The sequence below is a fragment of the Salvia miltiorrhiza genome, chromosome 4, assembly GCF_028751815.1.
Source record: "Salvia miltiorrhiza cultivar Shanhuang (shh) chromosome 4, IMPLAD_Smil_shh, whole genome shotgun sequence".
In the NCBI taxonomy this organism is placed as follows: domain Eukaryota; kingdom Viridiplantae; phylum Streptophyta; class Magnoliopsida; order Lamiales; family Lamiaceae; genus Salvia; species Salvia miltiorrhiza.
In genome coordinates, this window is record NC_080390.1 from 34129418 (window position 1) to 34150317 (window position 20900).

General features: G+C 36.6%; 1 protein-coding gene across 3 annotated transcripts; it reads left to right on the top strand.

Annotated features, from left to right (window-relative positions):
- The first annotated feature begins 1261 nt into the window (after positions 1–1261).
- Positions 1262–4174, top strand: LOC131021277 (ent-kaurenoic acid oxidase 2-like). 3 transcript variants are annotated; one of them, XM_057950394.1, is made up of 10 exons: positions 1262–1638; positions 1718–1928; positions 2178–2502; positions 2574–2723; positions 2797–3051; positions 3131–3214; positions 3284–3362; positions 3432–3538; positions 3636–3754; positions 3847–4174. In XM_057950394.1, exons 2-10 carry the CDS (start codon positions 1834–1836, stop codon positions 3935–3937), a joined length of 1305 nt encoding a protein of 434 aa, XP_057806377.1. In that variant the 5' UTR covers positions 1262–1638; positions 1718–1833; the 3' UTR covers positions 3938–4174. The 3 variants fall into 3 exon arrangements, with proteins under 3 accessions (XP_057806377.1, XP_057806378.1, XP_057806376.1); XM_057950395.1 differs by having other exon boundaries at positions 1295–1594; XM_057950393.1 differs by lacking the exon at positions 1262–1638 and having other exon boundaries at positions 1685–1928.
- The last annotated feature ends 16726 nt before the right edge of the window (positions 4175–20900 follow it).

Sequence of the window (20900 nt, forward strand, 5' to 3'; positions counted from 1 at the left end):
TACGTTTACAATTTTCTCCCTGAAATTACTTTAAAATCGGAATCTACATCAAATCTCTCCATATTGCTTCGCCTCTTTGACACAGCGAAGAGGATTTCTTCAACGAATTGCAAGATTTTTTTTTTTTTTGGATGGGGGTGAAAGTGTGTTGGTGGCAGTGGCGGCGCTGCTTTGAGTTTTGGGCGTCGGTGGATGGCTATCCTTCTATGATGGTAGTTTTGCGGTGCAAAGACACTAGTTTCAGTTGCAAGAACTTTTTTATTTTGGTGGTGGAGGAGGACGGCGGTGCAACAGGGCTATGTTGCAGGCCGGCGATGCTTGGGAAGGGGTTATTTCTCGCTGGGAGAGCCTCGAGCCGCCGCCGCGCTTTCTTGATTGGGGCTGACCGATCAAGCTTGGATGGTGGTTCTGCAACTATTTGGGTGGTGGTTTTGCAACTATTTGGGTGGTGGGAGAGAGGGAGGGGGTGCTGGTCTGCAACGATTTGGGTTGGGGGTGGGGAATTGTGTTTGCAACGAAAAAAATTATTTGGGGGGGGGGGGGGCGGCGAGGGTGTGCTGGTCTACAACGATTTGGTGTTGGGGCTGCGGAATTGTGTTTGCAACAAAAAAAATTGGGAATGAGGTGTTGCTGCGGTGCAAGATCCTTCCTCTTGGGGGAGATTGGCATGTGTTAATTTTTTTAATTTATTTATTTATATTTTTATAAGGTTAAAATTGTAATTTATTCATTTAATATATAGTTATATCATTTCTATCAAACAACAATATTAATTATCTTATAATTTTATTTTACCTATCAAACACTTGAATAGATAATTAATCTCATCTTTTTTTATACTCCCTCCGTCCCGCGAAGCGTGACCCACTTTCCTTTTTGGGTTGTCCCACGAAGCTTGACCTATTTATAAAAATAGCAAAAAATTTACCATTTATTCACCTTTTCACATACCACACTTAACACACAAAATATCAATTTCTTAATTCACGTGCCGAAAAGAAATGGGTCACGCTTCATGGGTCAGAGGGAGTAATTATTTATCTTAATTTTATTAATCACACCATTCCAAGAATCGTATCAAACGAAGAAGAAGCATTTTGTCTATGGCATCAAATTATGCGTCCAAAGTGCTGCCGTCACATTGGGCCTAACTTGTTCGACAAAATGCCAGTTCAGCCTTCGATGAATATTGACGTATATTTTAGTACCAGCACATGCAGGGAATTCTTTATTAATCCTGCTCTTTTACATCTTATTTTTTATAGCCTAAATATCACTTTAAGCTTAAAATTAATTTCACACTATTAGTATTAGGCTCATATTGTGCATGCTTTTTAAAGAATGTCAATTTTTCATAAATTAACAACAAATAAAGAAATCTTAAGATCGCTTTACTGTGAACTTAAACTCAAATCATTTGAAAAGTAGATGATGATTCCAAGAAGAAGCATTTCGCACGTGGCATGAACTCATTCGCTATGAACTCGAGTTCCAATTAACAAGTTATGTCTTGAGCTGAAATTGTTCGACGAAATGCCAAGGTAGAGCAAGTTTTGTCTTGATGCTCCATCAACTCTAGAGAATCATCACTCGGGTATCAAATTTTCACGGCGTACTGACTACTGTGTTCAATATAAAGTAAAACAGCTTCCATTTTTTTTAATAAAAACAGTAAAAGTGTAGATTAGACGATCTGAAATGAACATGACTGGTGCAGGATTTTGGGTGGCAGTGGTGGTGCCGTTAGCAGCGCTGTTGTGGTGGTGGAATGACTATTGGTATGCTCTGCCGTTCCTCCTCCGCCGCGGCAGCTCTAAGCTCCCTCCAGGCTACATGGGGTTGCCGTTTCTTGGCGAGATGGTGGCATTTCTTTGGTACTTCAAGGTTCTTGGCCGCCCCGACGACTTCATCAATGCTAAACGGAGCAAGTACGTTCTTTTCCTTTCTTGTTTTTCATCCAAACTAAAATTGCATTTTAATTATAGCATAGCTTGAAATTTGTTAACGTGCAAAATAAACTTGCAGTGTTATTTTCATCAGTTAATATCCTAGCTTAGTTGAGGTTGCTATTCCTTTTATTAGTTAGTGTTTTACACTTTTCACAATAAACTTTTCTATGCTGCTGTTTTCTCCTGTAAATTCAATAAAAAACGCGTTTACTGTTTTGCAATGCGCAGATATGGTGATGGAGTAGGACTGTATAGAACACACCTCTTGGGAGAACCGATGATAATAGTTTGCACCCCATCTGCCAACAAGTTCGTGCTGCAGTCGGAGTCAAGCTTTGCGCTCAAGTGGGTCTCCGATGAACTAGTTGGGAAAACGTCGTTGGTAGCCGTGGAAGGTGATTCCCACACCAGGGTGAGAGGCCTTGTTGTAAGGGCTATCAATCAACCTAATGCACTGCGTAAGATCACTCTCATGGTGCAACCTCGAGTCGTGGCTTCCCTCAGATCATGGTCACAGAGAGGTAGAATCACAGCCTATAACGAAGCCAAGAAGGTACAACGTTCAGTTTGAGTCTCTTATAAACAAATCCTCTGCTTCTGATCACAATCTCTCATTCTTTGCAGCTAATATTTGCAAACACTGCCAAGTATTTTGCAAGCTTCGAGACAGACCGTGTCTTGGACACACTCGATGATTTATTCAAGGGCGTTCTTATTGGATTCAGAGCTTATCCTCTCAAATTTCCAGGAACTGCTTTTCACCACGCCCTCAAGGTTTACTAATTTGTTGTTTATAAAACGCGTTGTCTCTTGCAAAAACAACGCTGAAGTGATGAGAATGTGACAGTGTCGTAGGAAAGCAGAGGCGATATTTAGAGAAGAGATGGAGACAAGGAAGAAGTGTGGAGCCTCGGTGACCAAAAACGATCTGATGGAGTCACTGATGCAGATGGAGGGCGAAGATGGTAAGCGACTAAGTGATGTTGAGGTTATTGATAATATTGTGAGCCTTGTTGTAGCAGGATACATATCAACTTCGTTTTCTGTCATGTGGGCTTTATATTATCTAGCCAAGTATCCAGATGTTCTGCTAAAGCTCCGGGTATGTTTGTGAATTGTAATGAATATGCATATGATGCTAACTCGTTATGATTTGATTGATATATATTTGGTGTTTGCAGGAAGAGCACATGCCGATAAGCAAGAAACTGAAGGGAGATTTCATTACATATGAAGAGATAGCATCGTGCAAGTATACGGCTAAGGTATTGTATTTTCATAAACACTCTGCATAATCTTGAAAGGGGTATTATGTTTCTCTCCATTCTTAATAGGTGGTGGAAGAAGTAATTAGAATGGCCAACATTGCAGCATTTGTCTTCCGCACTGCTAAGAAAGACGTCGACTACAGAGGTGCAAACATGCTTCATTTATATGATTTCTTGAAAATAATTTGGAATAAGATTTTGTTGTTGGAAACAGGATACAAGATCCCAAAAGGTTGGAAAGTGGCGTGCTGGGTTCGTTACCTTCACACGAATCCAGAATGCTTCGAGGATCCGATGTGCTTCAACCCGGATAGATGGAATGTAAGAGAAATATACTGTAAATTATTATATCTAAATCCAAAGAGATTAATGTGTATTGTTGAAGTAAAACATATGAAATTGTTTTGCTTGGTTTTAGGAGGCACCAAAGGCTGGATCATATCTAGTGTTTGGAGGGGGACCAAGAATCTGTGCGGGCAACATGTATGCTCGATTGCAGCTTACCATTATACTTCATCATCTCGTTGTTGGCTACAGGTATACACATGTTATAATTTTTTTTTCTTTTCATTTAGCAAATTATTTTAGTTATGGAAGTGTTATGAGTTTTGAATTGGAATATTTTTCAGATGGGAACTGGTGAATCCTAATGCGAAGATGGTGTATCTTCCTCATCCTAAACCAGCAGATGAAGTTGAGATCGAGATCACTCAAATTTAAGGACTGAAAGAGTCTTGCTTGCTCAGTTTTCGAACATCTCTCTCTTGATTGGTAGAAAAAATATGGAGCCTAGTTCTCTGTGGAATGTAACAATAAATTTATAGCTGCAACTGCAAAGAGAGGATATGTTTTATGTTGTATTGGAAAGACAAGCCACAAAATAATAGCCTTTCTCTTATACGTATCACGAAAGTACATTGTATTTCGTGAATAAAAAGAGTACTTCTATTCTCCAAATCTAAAACTCGCATTTAATTTAGAAACAATGTACTCGTATGGTTATTTTGAAAATTGAAACATAAAATTTGACCATTAATTAAAAAAAACATAAAATTTGATCATTTTTTATGTTTTAGGATTGTTTTGCCCCTAATTAGGACGGACCAAATTCGAATCGGATTCGGATTTGCGCGCAAGTTAGACACACATGGCACTATTAGTGTCATTAGTGCCATATACTCAGTGCTGCACGAATGGTACTTATGACCACATTAGTGTCATTAGTGTCATATACTTGGGTACATTATATGACCATTTTAAACACTTCCCTGTAGAGTTTAGATTATCCATTTAGGATTTAGATTAGTATTTAAGGTTTGATTTCCCATTTAGTCATTTAGTGTTTAGATTGTCCATTTAGTGTGTTGCACGAATGGTACTTATGGCCATATTAGTGTCATTAATACTCTCTTATGTAGTGTTGCACGAATGATACTTATGGTCATATTAGTGTCATTAGTGTCCTATACTCAATTTTTTTTTTCGGTTGACACATATGCCACTAATAGTGCCATATGTGCCTAACCCGCGAGCAAATCCGAATTCGACTCGAATCCGGTCCGCCCTAATTAAGGACAAAACAGTCTTTACACGTAATAAATGTCCATATTTTATGTTTTTTCAATTAGTGGTCAAATATTGTGTTTCCTTCTTTAAAATGACTATTTCAAAAGCGCTCTCTTTAATTTATGGAGTGACTTTATAAATACTTGTTAGTTTGAGTTTAATAATAGTATTAGATTTGATAGTCTCACATGGAAAATGGGCTACAAATTACTTTTTTCATCCATAAAAAAATTGTCACAATTTTTTTTTATCTGTCCACAAAAAAATTATTACTTCTATTTATAGTACTCCACCCATCCATAAAAATATGACATTTTTATTTTTAAAACATGACCTCGTATCTTTTTAGAGCTGACAATTTTGGACACAACACAAAAGCACGGTACAAAAATCACACGAAATTAATGGATTAGTATCAAGCCTTATCGAATTGGTATCCTTATCGTGTCGACTTGATAAGGATACAATAATTTCGTGTCGGGTTCGCGTCGGATTCATATCAGGTTTGTGTAACCTGTTAGAATTAAAATTGTTCTTTTTAGTATTAAAAGTTGATTTTAATTCGTATTTTAGACTTAAGATTATTTACTTTTTAGAGACTTTTTGTTTTTTTTCTAATCCTATTCTTTGTTTCACTGCCAAGCAATACAAAATTCATGCACTTTCTTATTTATTTTAATTCTTATTTTTACCGTATTGTTATCGAGACGTGTTTAATCAAGTTTTTACTAGATTATGTTGTTTTCGTGTCATGTCAATACAATTCATATTGTGTTATTATCGTTTTTGTGTCGCGTTCGTGTTTATGTAGATTGTGTTGTGTTCATGTTTGTGTCGAGCAATTTTTTAACAGATCGTATTTGTATTTGATTTTATCGTAATAATATGATTTCGTGATAATTTTAGCCTAATAAACCAATAATATATTATTCAAGTCCAAACAATACAATTTTATAGAAAAGTAGAAATGACCATTCAAGTCTTTTGATACCATCCACATGAATTATACTATATGATAGTTTATTCTGTTCCATCGTCATGCCACTAGATGCATTCCTTCATGCTAAATTTTATTTATGCATATTATCCATTACTTTAGTATTAATGGAAACAATAATTTTTTCTGCTTTTTTGAATTTCACAAAGTACAATTATAATAGTTTGTTCAAAAAATTGCTAACTATCTAAGAATCAGTGACTTTATCTTTCATAAGCATTATCATCATTTGCTTTTGTCATTTTATTAGCCTCGTGGTCTTATAAAAGAGGGGTTAATATTTGAGATTAAAAGTCTAAAGTTTAAATTCATTTAAATTATTTATTTATTTATTTTATAAATTAACTATTTCCTTCGTTCCCCAAATAACTTCCTAATAGAGGATGACACGAGTTTTAAGAAAAAGTTGTTAAGTGTATTAATATTAAAGAAAAAAAATGTTATAATTAGTATTGAAAGTGATGAAAATTTGTTATAATTAGTATTGAGAATGTTGAAAGGTTGAAAAGTAAGAATAAATAAAGTATTATTAGTGGTGAGGTAATGTCCCAAAACGAATAGAAAGTTATTTGAGGGACGTCTCAAAAAGAAAATATAAGAAGTTATTTGGGGATGGATGAAATACTTCTTTATTTGTTATCGCATTTCACTTAAAGTATATATGTTGCTGAAGTACACCGACTAAATACTTAGTTGGCTAATTCTAGAAATTATAAAAAAATAAATAAATTAACAAGTACTTAATAAAATATAAATTGTCATTTGATCGGAAGCCTAGATTTGAAAAATATTGCTTCTTCTTTGCATCTCCGTAAGTCAATCCCAACTCTCACAAATGGAAAGAAAGAAAGATGTTTGAGGAACGGTCCGAACGGAGGGAATAGAAAATAAAATAATACTCCATACGTCTTAGAAAAGAGTCTTACTTACCTCTTTTTTTTTTGTTAATAGCTGAAAAATACACAAACTATTCTTGGATTTGCATATTGCACATGACCTTCAAAAATAGTCCCAGAATACACCACCTTTTAATTTAATCGCAAATTGCACATGCGTTGACCACCACCTTGATCGGTGTTGACGTAGCTGTCAGATTTTGTTGATGTGGGCGACCGGCGAGGGTAGTAATACGATATCGTTTTTAAATTAAAAAAAATAAAAATAAAAAAAAGGTCGTCTGCGGCCCGAAAAAGGGCCGAAACAGAGGTCGCCGGAAGCAGAGGTCACTGGAAGAAGGGTCGAAGCAGATCCAAGCCCTAAAGCCCCAATTCCAGTCACCGCTTCCCCTCCCTCCACGTTTTCCTGCTGCCGCCTCTACAATCGACGCCATCGGTCTTCCATCCCCCACAATCAACGCCGCCTCTACAAAACCCCCAAATCTAGAACCACAGTCGTTGTCTCTCTCTCTCTAATTCAATCAAGATGGTCGCGTGGTGTGGCGGAGGTGGTCACGAATCTCCACCACCGCTCACCTGCCCCCGCTTCACGCCCCTTGCCCCCGCCCCCGTCGCCGGCTGTAACAACATCACCGCCGCAACACCACCACAGATTTGCAAACTAAAATGAAAATCCCCAAATCCTCAGCCACAAAAAAAATCCTAGATCTGCAAATCTGTAAACCCTCGAAGGCGACAAAGATGCCGAATTGGATGAGAAAGACAATGAGCCCTCTCCCAAAAAGTAGAAGCATCTATCCGACTTGCCGAAATCCGCTGCCGCCGCTTTGAAAGGACGGGACACCCTCGGCGCCGCCCCAAATCGGGCAAGAAACCGAGGAAGAAGAATAAGGACCAAGATGTTATTTTTCTTTAATTTTTTACTTTTTCTCCTTATCAAAACGACGCCGTTTTGAACGCGTGGCTTGCCAGTGTGTAAAAAATGCCACAAGTAATGCCATGTAATGTTAAATACTGTCCACGTCATCACTGGTCAAACTTAAGGGTGATCGGAACTTTCGCCGTGTGCAATTTGCGATTAAATTAAAAGGTAGTGTATGTTGGGGCTGTTTTTGAAGGTCATGTGCAATATGCAAATCCGGGAATAGTTCGTGTATTTTCTAGCTATTAACCATTTTTTTTCCACGAAAAAGATTCTTATTTCACTTTTAGTACAATTATACCCTCAATTTGTTTTTTTCTATATTACTTTATTTTGTCATTCATGGACCCACCCCAAAAATTAAACCCAAATCACTTTGTCCTTTAATCAACACTAATATTCTCTTAATTTATTGCCACTAAATACGTGTACACTCTCAAACCCTACCTCACTCTCTATTTCTTCATCGTCATCTTCTTTTTGTTGAGCTATTTCCACTTCATGTGGAATGGCCCCACAAAGCCAATAATTTTTGACCTTAGTTGTGCAGATGTAGTGTTGCATTAATTGCAACATTTACATTGGAAAGAATTTTGCAGCAAACAGCCCACCATGTATCTCGGCAATGCTGCGGATAAAAGATTTGCAGCCTCCTCCTATGAGTTCCATTCTACAATTGCGGCTGTAGGTGGCTATAGGGGAAGAAATTTGCAGCCCAAATTTCTCTATAAATTGAGGCTCATTCTGCCAAATGAAAGAGTGCAGAAGTGCGAGAGGTGTGAGGCAAAAACAAGAGAGAGTTTGGTAAGTGCATTTGAGAGAAGAAAATTGTGAGGAAAAATCATAGGATTTTTCATCTCTCTTAAAATAGTAGCTCAGTCCTCTTGTGTTTTCCAAGTTATTAAACTTGAGTTTTGTGTTTCCCCTATTTTGTGTAGGGGGAATTTTGTAAGCCTACTATATACATAGTGGAAGATTTCTAGACTACGGTCTCGTGGTTTTTCCCAATTTGGGTTTTCCACGTAAAAATTCTTGTCTCATATTTTCTTATATTTTGCACCAAATATTTTTCTTGGTTTGGATCCCATTTTGTAATCCAGCAAGAGGGAAAAGAATTATCCTGGTTCCGCTGTGCAAGTGTCATTTATTTTGACACTCTTGAATATTTATTCACCACTTTTTCCAACAAGTGGTATCAGAGCCACCTTGGTTCTGAGGCGGATTAAAAATGGAGGAATCGTCGTCGCTTGGTGGTATGTTCAAATTGAGCGGATCAAATTACTCAATTTGGAAGCCGAGCATGTTGGATCTTCTCTATTGTAAGGATCTCTATTTGCCCTTACATGGAGATGATGCCAAACCAAAGGATATGAGTGATGATGAATGGCTCATCATGCACAGAAAAATAGTTGGTTACGTCCGGCGCTTCATTGAACACAGTATTTTTCATCATTTTGCTAATGAGGAAAAAGCTGATGTTCTTTGGAAGAAAATGGAAGCTATGTTTGAAAGAAAAAACGCCTTAAACAAAGCTTCCATCATCAGAAAAATCGTTCGTTTGCGATATGCGGAGGGTGCCAACATGACGGAGCACCTAAATGCATATCAGGGTCTTATCAACCAATCCATCAACATGAAGATTTCTCTTGATGATGAAGTCGTAGCTTTATTGCTACTCAGTTCGTTGCCGGACAGTTGGGACACTCTTGTAGTGTCAATCAACAACTCGGCTCCAGGTGGAGCACTGACCTTGCAGATGGTCAAAGATTGTCTTCTTAATGAAGAATCCAGAAGAAAAGATCAAGAACGTTCTTCTGAGACAAAGGCGATGATTACTGAAAATGGAGATCGAGGGAGAAGTAAAAGTAAAGGCTCTCAATACTCGAGAGATAAATCCAGGGGGAAGTCTAAACCCAGAAAAGACTTCAAATGCCATTATTGCGGTGGTCCAAACCACTATGAGAGAGACTGCAGAAAGAAGAAAAGAGATCAAGCGCGTGGAAATAATGAAAAAACTGAGAAAGCCACAACAGCAGTTGCAACTGATGGCGATGTTGTCGTAGTTTGCGATGATGCTCTTGTGAGTTCGCCATGCCAACAAACAGACTGGATCGTTGATTCGGGTGCATCATATCACATTACACCACATCGTGATATGTTTGCATCCTACACCGGTGGCAGCTTTGGCAAAGTCAGAATGGCCAATCATGGTGTGACAGAAGTTGCTGGTATAGGAGACATTGTCCTGCTTACTGACACTGGATGTAAGCTTATCTTAAAAGATGTCCGACATGTTCCTGATATCAGACTCAATATTATTTCCACTGGCAAGCTCGACGATGATGGCTACATCAACCATTTCGGCGAAGGAAAATGGAAGCTAATCAAAGGTTCTCTAATTGCAGCAAAGGGTAGAAAGCAAAATTCGCTCTACATGATGCATGCAACGTTGTCCAATGGAGAGGTGAATGCAGTCGTCAAAAATTCCTCCATTGAGATATGGCATAAGAGGCTTGGGCATCTGAGCCAGAAAGGTCTGGAGATCTTGGCTAGAAGAAGCCTCATCCCTGAGGTTAAATGAATGCACTTGGAAACCTGTGTTGATTGTTTGGCCGGAAAACAACACAGAGTTGCATTCAAGAGCTTCTCTCCCTCAAGAAGAGCTCAACCTCTTGATTTGGTGCACACAGATTTGTGCTACATGAAAGACAGAACTCTTGGTGGCGCACTATATTTCGTCACTTTCATTGACGATTTTTCGAGGAAAGTCTGGTGTTTTGCCTTGAAAACCAAAGACCAAACGTTGGAGGTCTTTAAGAATTTTTCAAGCAAAAGTCGAGAGACAAACAGGAAGGAAACTAAAGTGTGTTCGTGCAGACAATGGCGGTGAGTACCAAGGCCCGTTTGAGCAACACTGCAGGAACCATGGTATCAAGCTTGAGAAAAGCGTCCCAAAGACCCCTCAACACAATGACGTGGCAGAAAGGATGAACAGAACAATTTGTGAGAGAATCAAATGTATGCTGTCGCACTCCAAACTGCCAAAATCCTTTTGGGGTGAAGCTATGAGGACCGCAGTGGACTTGATCAACCTTTCTCCATCAACTCCTCTAGATGGTGACATTCCAGATAGAGTTTGGTCCGGGAAAGACGTGTCTTACAAACACTTGAGAGTGTTTGGCTGCAGGGCTTTTGTTCACATTCCAAAAGATGAGAGATCCAAGCTTGATGATAAAACCAAACCATGTATCTTCTTGGGATACGCTCATGAAGAGTTTGGTTATAGATTATGGGACCCAGTTAACAGGAAAGTCATCAGAAGCAGGGATGTTGTATTCCTTGAAGATCAAGTTCCTGATGATGCGAAAGAAAAGCCTGAATCTAATTCAGAAGTTCCTGTCAACTTAGATCCAGTTCCTTCACCGACACTCCAGAATTACGGGGGAGATACCCAATCGGAGCATGGTGATCCGGTTGATGACGAAGCAGGTGACGATCAGACTCCACCTGTACAAGATGATGTCCCTCCAGTCAGAAGGTCTACCAGAGAAAGACAACCTTCTACCAGATATAGCCCACATGAGTATGTAATGCTCACTGATGGAGGAGAGCCACAGAGTTTTGTAGAAGCCATGGCGCATGACCAAAAGGAGAAGTGGTTAGAAGCCATGAAGGAGGAGATGAACTCCTTAGTTGAAAATCACACCTATGACTTAGTGAAGTTGCCAGCCGGCAAGAGATCGCTGAAAAACAAGTGGGTCTACAGATTAAAGGCTGAGGAGAATAGCTCACAACCAAGGTACAAGGCGAGACTGGTTGTGAAGGGTTTCAGTCAGAAAAAGGGTGTTGATTTTGAAGAGATTTTCTCACCAGTGGTGAAGATGTCTTCAATCAGAGTGGTGCTCGCGATTGCTGCCAGTTTGGACCTGGAGATCGAGCAACTTGATGTGAAGACTGCATTTCTACATGGAGATTTAGACAAAGAAATCTACATGGACCAGCCTGAAGGTTTCAAAGTCAAAAGAAAAGAGAACCTTGTATGCAGGTTGAAGAAGAGCTTGTACGGCCTGAAACAAGCTCCCGGATTATGGTACATGAAGTTTGAGTCCTTCATGTCAACCCATGGCTACAACAGGACCACCTCAGATCACTGTGTTTTCTTCAAGAAGTTCGCAGGAGGTGATTTTATCATATTGTCTGTCTATGTTGACGACATGTTAATTGTAGGCCATGATGCCAGCAAAATTGATAAGCTGAAGAAAGAGCTAAGCAAGTCTTTTGCGATGAAAGACTTAGGCGCAGCTAAGCAGATCCTTGGAATGAAGATCTTCAGGGATAGGAAGAGCAAGAAGCTCTGGTTATCTCAAGAACAATATATTGAGAAAGTTCTTGAAAGATTTAGCATGAGCAAGTCGAAGCCAGTCGCCACTCCACTTGCAGGTCACATGAAGCTAAGCTCAGCACAATGCCCGACAAGTGAGTCAGAAAAGGAAGAACTGCAAAAGGTTCCATATGCTTCTGCGGTGGGGAGTCTAATGTATGCTATGATATGCACTAGACCTGACGTCGCTCACGCAGTTGGTGTGGTTAGTCGATTTCTCGCAAACCCAGGAAAAGAGCATTGGATAGCAGTGAAATGGATATTTCGGTATCTGAGAGGTACTTCTAAACTTCGTCTGAAGTTTGGTGATAACCATATTCTACTTGAAGGATATGTGGATGCAGACATGGCTGGTGACATAGATTCCAGGAAATCCACATCTGGATACCTGATGAGACTTGCAGGGGGAGCTATCTCGTGGCAATCGAAACTTCAAAAATGCGTGGCATTATCCACAACGGAAGCAGAGTACATTGCTGTGACAGAAGCTTGCAAAGAGGTGTTGTGGTTGAAGAAGTTTCTACAAGAGTTGGGCTTGAAGCAAGAGAAGTATGTGCTTTACTGCGACAGTCAAAGCGCAATTCACTTGAGTAAGAATTCGAGTTTTCACTCGAGATCAAAACATATTGATGTGAGATATCACTGGATTCGAGATGCACTTGAAAGAAAACTAATGCAGCTCGAGAAGATCCACACCGATGAGAATGGTGCAGATATGTTTACCAAGTCCTTACCCCGAGATAAGTTTGAGATCTGCAAACGTGAAGCAGGTCTAGTTGAATCTCCACATGACGTGGAGGGGGAGAATTGTTGAGCTATTTCCACTTCATGTGGAATGGCCCCACAAAGCCAACAATTTTTGACCTTAGTTGTGCAGATGTAGTGTTGCATTAATTGCAACATTTACATTGGAAAGAATTTTGCAGCAAACAGCCCACCATGTATCTCGGCAATGCTGCGGATAAAAGATTTGCAGCCTCCTCCTATGAGTTCCATTCTACAATTGCGGCTGTAGGTGGCTATAGGGGAAGAAATTTGCAGCCCAAATTTCTCTATAAATTGAGGCTCATTCTGCCAAATGAAAGAGTGCAGAAGTGCGAGAGGTGTGAGGCAAAAACAAGAGAGAGTTTGGTGAGTGCATTTGAGAGAAGAAAATTGTGAGGAAAAATCATAGGATTTTTCATCTCTCTTAAAATAGTAGCTCAGTCCTCTTGTGTTTTCCAAGTTATTAAACTTGAGTTTTGTGTTTCCCCTATTTTGTGTAGGGAGAATTTTGTAAGCCTACTATATACATAGTGGAAGATTTCTAGACTACGGTCTCGTGGTTTTTCCCAATTTGGGTTTTCCACGTAAAAATTCTTGTCTCATATTTTCTTATATTTTGCACCAAATATTTTTCTTGGTTTGGATCCCATTTTGTAATCCAGCAAGAGGGAAAAGAATTATCCTGGTTCCGCTGTGCAAGTGTCATTTATTTTGACACTCTTGAATATTTATTCACCACTTTTCCCAACACTTTTCTCTTTATCACCGTCTCTCTTTTCGTGGGCGTCGGTGCCAGACACAGTGGTGCGTCAGAGCCTCTCCAACAAGGACATGTACTCGACCGCAGCTTCGAAGCTCAAATCCATCACCCGGACGCTCCCATCTGATGTGCTTCCCTCTTTCATCTCCTCAGTCTCTGCCATCGAAAAATCCCTCGTCCGCCGCCAGTGCTTCGGCTGTTCTCGATCCTCTCGGAGCATCACAGGAACTCGCTCTTGCCCTACTTCTCAAAAATTATCTTCGTCGTCGTCCGGCGCCTCCGCGACGCCGATTTCTCCACAACGCCGACTCTTCTGACCGCTCTGCCTGCGTGAGGAGTTTCAAGGCGAAGCCGGCGCTTCTCGCACTGGTGGGGAACTTGGTGGCGGTGGACTACGTGGCAGCAGGAGAAATGTGGTTTAGAATTTGCTAAATTTGTTGCTCAATTTTCTGAATATGGTTTGAAATTTGTTGCTGGGTTTTTTTAATTCGTTGATTTTTTTTTTATCTATTCCCTGAATTTGTTTGCTCAATCAATTTCTTAATGCCCTAAATTTGTTTGAAATTTGTTGAATTTCTTTATGCATTTGCTGAATTTGTTTGTTCAATCGATTTCTTAATTGATGCTCTAAATTTGTTTGGAATTTGTTGAATTTATTTGTTCAATAATGCCTTAAATTGGTTTGGAATTCGCTAAATTTCTTTACTCATTAATGAAGGATTAAGTAATTAAAATTATCATTAATAGTATTCCTATAAATTTGTTTTTACTTCGCTTACACATAATTTTGCAACTTTCTTAAAATTTGTGTCAAGCTTCAAATAAGACTCTAGTTCGTGGACGGATGGAGTAATATTATAAATGATTACTCCATCCATCTCATTGATAATATCTTATTACTGTTTGACACAATTATTAAGAAAAATAGTGATTAAAAGATTAAAAGTGATAGAAAGTGGTGTAGTCCATAATTATTAATGGGAAGGGAAGGAGTATCTTAAATACATTATAAAAGATTAGTAGAATTAAGGGTGTTTGGATAAACTTATTTTAAAGAGCTTATAAGCTATTGGAACTTATAAGCTAGAAAAAGAATTTTTAGTTAGAGAGAGAAATTTTTGTTAGAGGGAGAAAATCGAAAAAAGATTAAATTAGAATGATATATGAGTGAAAAATCATAGTTAAGTTATTTTTATAAAATGAGTGTTGCTTATAAGAAAATGAGAAAATAAGTTGGGATAGAATAACTTACTTTTTGAGGAGCTTATAAGCTTTTAGGGTGCCTCCAATGGGCAATTTTTCTAGTTTCCAATTTTAAAAACTACCGTTGAGCAATGAAGAAACTAGCTAGTTTCCAAATTATTTTTGAGAAACTAGTTGCCAACTCCAAACTAGTTTCCACTGACATCTCCTGGGGCCCATTTATTGTTTTTTGTCTTGGGAGCTATTTCCCTTCAAAAACATATTATTTTGTTTTTTTTTTTTAAGTTTTACTCTTTCATTTATTTTTCATTGCTTTAATTTCCTAATTCTAATTCTGTAACCATAAATGCATGCAGATATGTGGAACGACTATTTTCAACAGCTATTTTTGAATTTTATTAATGTAATTTTAATTATTATTTATAATTTTAAATTTAATTTATTTTATTAAATTAGATAATTAATATATAGAAATTTAATTTAAAAATAAAATTAAAATATACTCCCTCCGTCCCCAAAATAAGTTCCTCTTTGGGGACGGCACGGGTTTTAAGGAAAAGTGATAAAGTGTATTGATAGTGGAGAAAAATATGTTATAATTAGTATTGGGAGTGGTGAAAAGGTGAAAATGTGTTATAATTAGTATTGAGAGTAGTGAAAAAGTGAAAAGTAAGAATAAATAAAGTATTATTAGTGGTGGAGTAGTTGTCCAAAAATGGAAAGAAAGAAAGAGGAACTTATTTGGGGGACGTCCCAAAAAGGAAAAAGAGAAACTTATTTCAGGGACGGAGGGAGTATAAATAATAATGCAAATAAAATTAATTGGAAAATGTATATATATATATATATATATATATATATATATATATATATAGGGGGCCGCTCCAATGAGACCTCCTAATTTTAGTGAGATCTAGGGCACGATCTGGTGCGTTTATTTCATCAATCCTATGGCTGATATTGTATTTGGAGGGTGATTTTTTTTCGCAGGGTTCGAATCTTGGAGGGAGCAGAATATTTTAAATTTTGTTATTCATCAGTATATACTGCATTGTTCATCAGTGTATACTGCCTTGTTCATCAGTATATATGTCTTATTCATTACCAATTTTTTAAATTTTGTTTTTCATCAGTATATATATCTTGTTCGTTAGATATACGTCTTGTTCATTAGTATTATATATGTTATTCATTGTTCTCATGTTACACGAAAAATAGGGAGTCTCACTGGAGCGCGCCCCTATATATATATATATATATATATATATATATATATATAAAGGGAGTGTGTATTATGGTGGGACCTTGAAAAAGTAAGAAACTGATTTATTGTTGGAGGAGATGTGAGAGAAAAAAGTAAGTGAGTTTCTAAAGCTGATGTGGCAATTTTAGAAACTAGAAACTGGATCATGGTTGGAGGCAACCTTAGAGCATTCGTAGTAGAGAGCCCAAGTGGGTACTTAAAAGTGGTCCCCACCATTTAAGAGCACACTCTACATAGTGGGAGAGCCTTCTACTTGGCGCTCTAATTTTATTTTTCATTTTAAATTTATTTTTAATATTGAACTCAATTAAATTTATCATCTAATTTAATAATCAAAACTTCATTGAAATTAAACTCAAACCTTACATAAAAAAAAAAATTAAAAACATTACAATAATGGAATAACATGTCTACTACTCGAGTTGCCATAGATGCTCCACCAAATCATTTCGAAGGCGAGCGTGCAACCGACTATCCCGTAGGTTTTGACTTCGAGCTACATAGGAGGCGAATTCCGTCGGCGCTCCGGAATGAAACTCTGTTTGAGGACCGCTACTTGAACCTTCACCACTTCGAAACGGAATTGTTGGAAGAGGACTTCTAGGAAGACATTGTTGGAGTTATTGGAAGAGAAGTTGAAATTGTGTATGAATGTGAAAAATGAAATGGAAGTAGTATGTATTTATAGAAGAGAAAAGAGAAAAGAGAAAAGAGAAAAGAGAAAAAAGAAAAAAAAAAAAAAAAAAAGAGTTGTTGATGGGCATAAGAGAAATGGGGGAATCTGATTTTCCCGTTTCAATTCAACAGTTTAACATTTCTATATATATATATATATATATATATATATATATATATATATATATATATATATATATATATATGGTGTGGTTCTAGAGAGAACTACATTATTTGTGAGAACGGGAGAACCATCAAATCTAATGCATTCACTGTAAAAATTAATGCATTCGCTGTTAAAATTAATGCACTCAAAAAAATAAAAAAAAAATGCTCCCTTCAGGATTCGAACCCAGGATCTGCATTCATCCAACAAGATGATGCATCCACCGTAGATCTTGATGATCGAATGGCTGAAAATGGTTCTCCGATCTTCTTTTATTTATGGTTCTTTCCTGAACCTCTCCCTATATATATATATATATATATATATTTTTTTTATGAAAATAGGTGATTGGGTTGTGACTAGCACGCGCCCAATCAAATCACTATCCGATGCGGGTGCCGGGGTGGGATGTGGGAGCGGAGGAGTGGGGTGCGGTATTGGGGGGTGGAGGGGGGTGTGGTGGGCCTGGTGCACACCGCCTTGCGCACCCTCCACTACAGATGCTCTTAGAGTTTATTTCACAGCTTATAATATCTTCAGGAGCTTACTTTGCCAGACACTTTGAAGCAAATTATAAGCTTCTAAACAACTTATAAATTGTTTTAAAAATATTATAAGCTCAGGCAAACACCCTCTAATAAATTGCTTGATGGACACAATATTAGTAATTTATTTAGGGCTGATCTCGCGCGCTCTTCTCTTTATTCTTTAAATTAAGCAACACCTAACCTTAGTAGTATTTCCTCTGTCCCGCTTCAAATGATCCAAAAAAATTGGGTACGAAAATTAAGAAATGTGTGATAAAGTGTAAAATGATGGCGGGACAATAAAAAAAAGTAGTGTTAAATAATCAATTTTATTTTTAAATTTGGGTTGGGTTATTTGAAGTGAGACAACTAGAGCTGTCAAATGGGCCAGGTCGGGCAAGCTCGGCTGGTTTCGCTGGGCTTTTGAATTATATCGGGTCGGATATGATCGGGCCTCAAAATAACAAGCCCAACCCGACCCCTATCGGGCCACTGGGCGGTCGGGCCAACCCCGCCGAATAAAATTTTTTTTTATCTTAAATTCTATTTTTTTGCTATAAAAATAATTAAAAAAAAATCGACTAACATCAAATCAAATAATCAATTTACAAACATAATTAACAATAAAATAAAATTATTAATCATGCTATTGTAAGTTAAAATACAAAAAAAAAAAAATCTTATAATAGATAGTTTATTAAATAACACTTCGAAGTATTTAAACAAATTTAAAGTCCTAATAGTAATTATTTTAAGTAAACTCAAAATTAATAGGATTGAACTTATTACTCATTATATCATGAAATGGTTCATAGAAATAAATAATTTAAATGAATAAAATATGAATATATATATATATATATATAATTAATTTATACCAAGTATTTAATTTAACATATACTAATATTTTTTATATTTAAGGGGGTTTTTGCAAATAAAATCACGAACAATTTTAAATTTGCAATTTTATCGTGACTTTTGAAGTGTGGCGAATTAAATCATAACCTTTTCAATTTTTGCAATTTCGTCTCCTCAATTTTTTCCGGCCATCGGAGTGATGAGTTGGAGCTTATGTGGATTATTTTTTTCCACGTAATTAATTTCTAACTAAGATTAAATTGCTGACTAAGATTAAAACAAAATCAAAACCTAATTATTTTATTTTACTTCTTTTTCGTCTTTTATAAAAATATATTTGATGTGTATCTTAAGTTAAAGATCATGACAATATCTTCAATTTGATTTAAAATTCATTAAATATGAATTTGAAATAAATGATTTTTTATAATTTAAAATTTTAAAGTGATTATTTTTCTCTCTCCTATCTCTTTTACAATATTCTTTATTTTTTTCTCTTTCTCCTTATTTTGTTATAATATTATTTCTATTTGTATCTCCTTCTCCTACAAAATTTATATATCTTCTCTTATATTTTGATTAAAAAAATATAGTAATATTTATTTGTTGAATTATTTTATCAAAGCATACATAAAAATATTTAAATTGAAAATATTAATTAAAAATATAATGCACAATTATCAACAAATATCAAGACAATATTATAAAAGTAATTATTAATTTTAATTTTAATAGAAAATAATAATCAATAACAAAAAAATTTCGGTAAATTTAATTATTATTATACAATACTCGTTGAACTTAATATTATACTCCTACTCATTAAATTGATAAAATTATTACTATACACTATTTTAAATCAAATACTAATATTTAAATTAATATATTTTTTGTTATTAATTAATTTGATTCATAAATAATACTCCCTCCGTCCCGCCCAAGATGCTACATATTCATTTTCAGGTCGTCCCAACGAAGATGCTACATTTCTATATTTGGCAAAAAAAAAAAGAATTTTAAACACTTAATTAACACTAATTAAGTATTTTTTTATTACCTTCTCTCTTCTACTTTATCACTTTATTACATTCTCTTTCTTACTTTATCACTTTATTACTTTCTTATCACTTTATTATTACACACTTAAATATTAATCTACAACTCATTAAATCCGGTGCCGAAAAGCAAATGTAACGTCTTGGCCGGGATGGAGGGAGTAATATTTTTACATAATTTCAAATTTTAAAAATAAATAAATATATCGTGGCCGTGCATCGCACGGGAGGGAGTACTAGTTTAAGGAAAATGGGGGATACTGAAATAAGTTCGACGAAAAAGAAGAAAAATAAAAGAATTAGGTCTTGATTTTATTTTAATCTTAGTCAGCAATGTAATCTTAGTCAGAAATTAATTACGTGGAAAAAAATAATCCACATAAGCTCCAACTCATCACTCCGGTGGCCGGAAAAAATTGAGGGGACGAAATTGCAAAAATTGAAAAGGTTATGATTTAATTCGCTACACTTCAAAAGTCGCGTTAAAATTACAAATTCAAAATTGTTCGTGATTTTATTTACAAAAACTCCTATATTTAATCAAGAAGGTAAAATTTCTCAATTAATGAGTTAACATAGAGTAAAATCTGAACATAAATCTATTTTTAATTCTTTTTTACTTTAAATTTCAAAATATATAATTATAAAAGTAAATATTAATAATTAAAAAAATTGGGCAGGACAAAAAGCCCAAAAACTCCGAGCTTTCTAGCCCCGAAGTCCAACGGGCTTTTTAGGCCCAATTTTTTTCAAGCCTCTATTTTATCGAGCCCAGTCAACCTTAACTTCGGGCGGATTGGACCGGGATAATTTTGATAGTTTTAGAAACGACCCAAAATAAAAATTAGGTCATTTGAATGGAAGAGTATTTTTCTTCTCTTTCCCCCGCCTCACCAGCCGATCACCTCTCTCTCGCTCTTCTCTTTCTTCTTCAAATTCCCGCGAAAGACTCTCCTCATTACTTCCGACAACTCCTCCTCGCCGATCGCTCGTTACGCGGCCACCTCTCTTCGTCTGCGCGTCTACATCCATAGTCAACACGAAGCCGCCGCCGAGTGTGCACATCTGTCTCTGCTACTAGTTATTTATAGACAATCAAGTTTAATATTTTGACTCAAAAGTATAGTATTTTAATTTCAAATTGATCTTGGAGTCGCAGATACTTCTTTTTGATGTTATCGATTCGGCCGTATGAGCTTTTATATAGATGAGCTATTACGGACCATTATTGTATAAGGTGTATCAAATCAAGGTGTGGTGTGGGTTAATTTACTTGCTCATTTCAGGTGAAGAGGCTACTGGTTGCTAAGTATATGGCCACTCCACCTATGGTCCCTCTTAGTCAAGAAGCAATTGTGACACCTACTAAATGCAGGTATATAGATACTATGACCTTTGAGTTTCTAACCTGCGACAATTCACATCCATATTTGAAGAGTACATTCTTTAGGAACCAGAACTAGCTGCAATTCCCTTTTTGTTTTTCCTATTTCAATTGAATTTTCCTCAGCTTAACTATATGAATATGAATTCTTCGTACCACATCAGCAATGATTTCATTTTAAGAATCGGAAAGCCATTGGCTGAAGATCTTAATAATTTCATGTAAATGAGAATAGCTTATATCATTTCAATTTTGTTCCTCTAT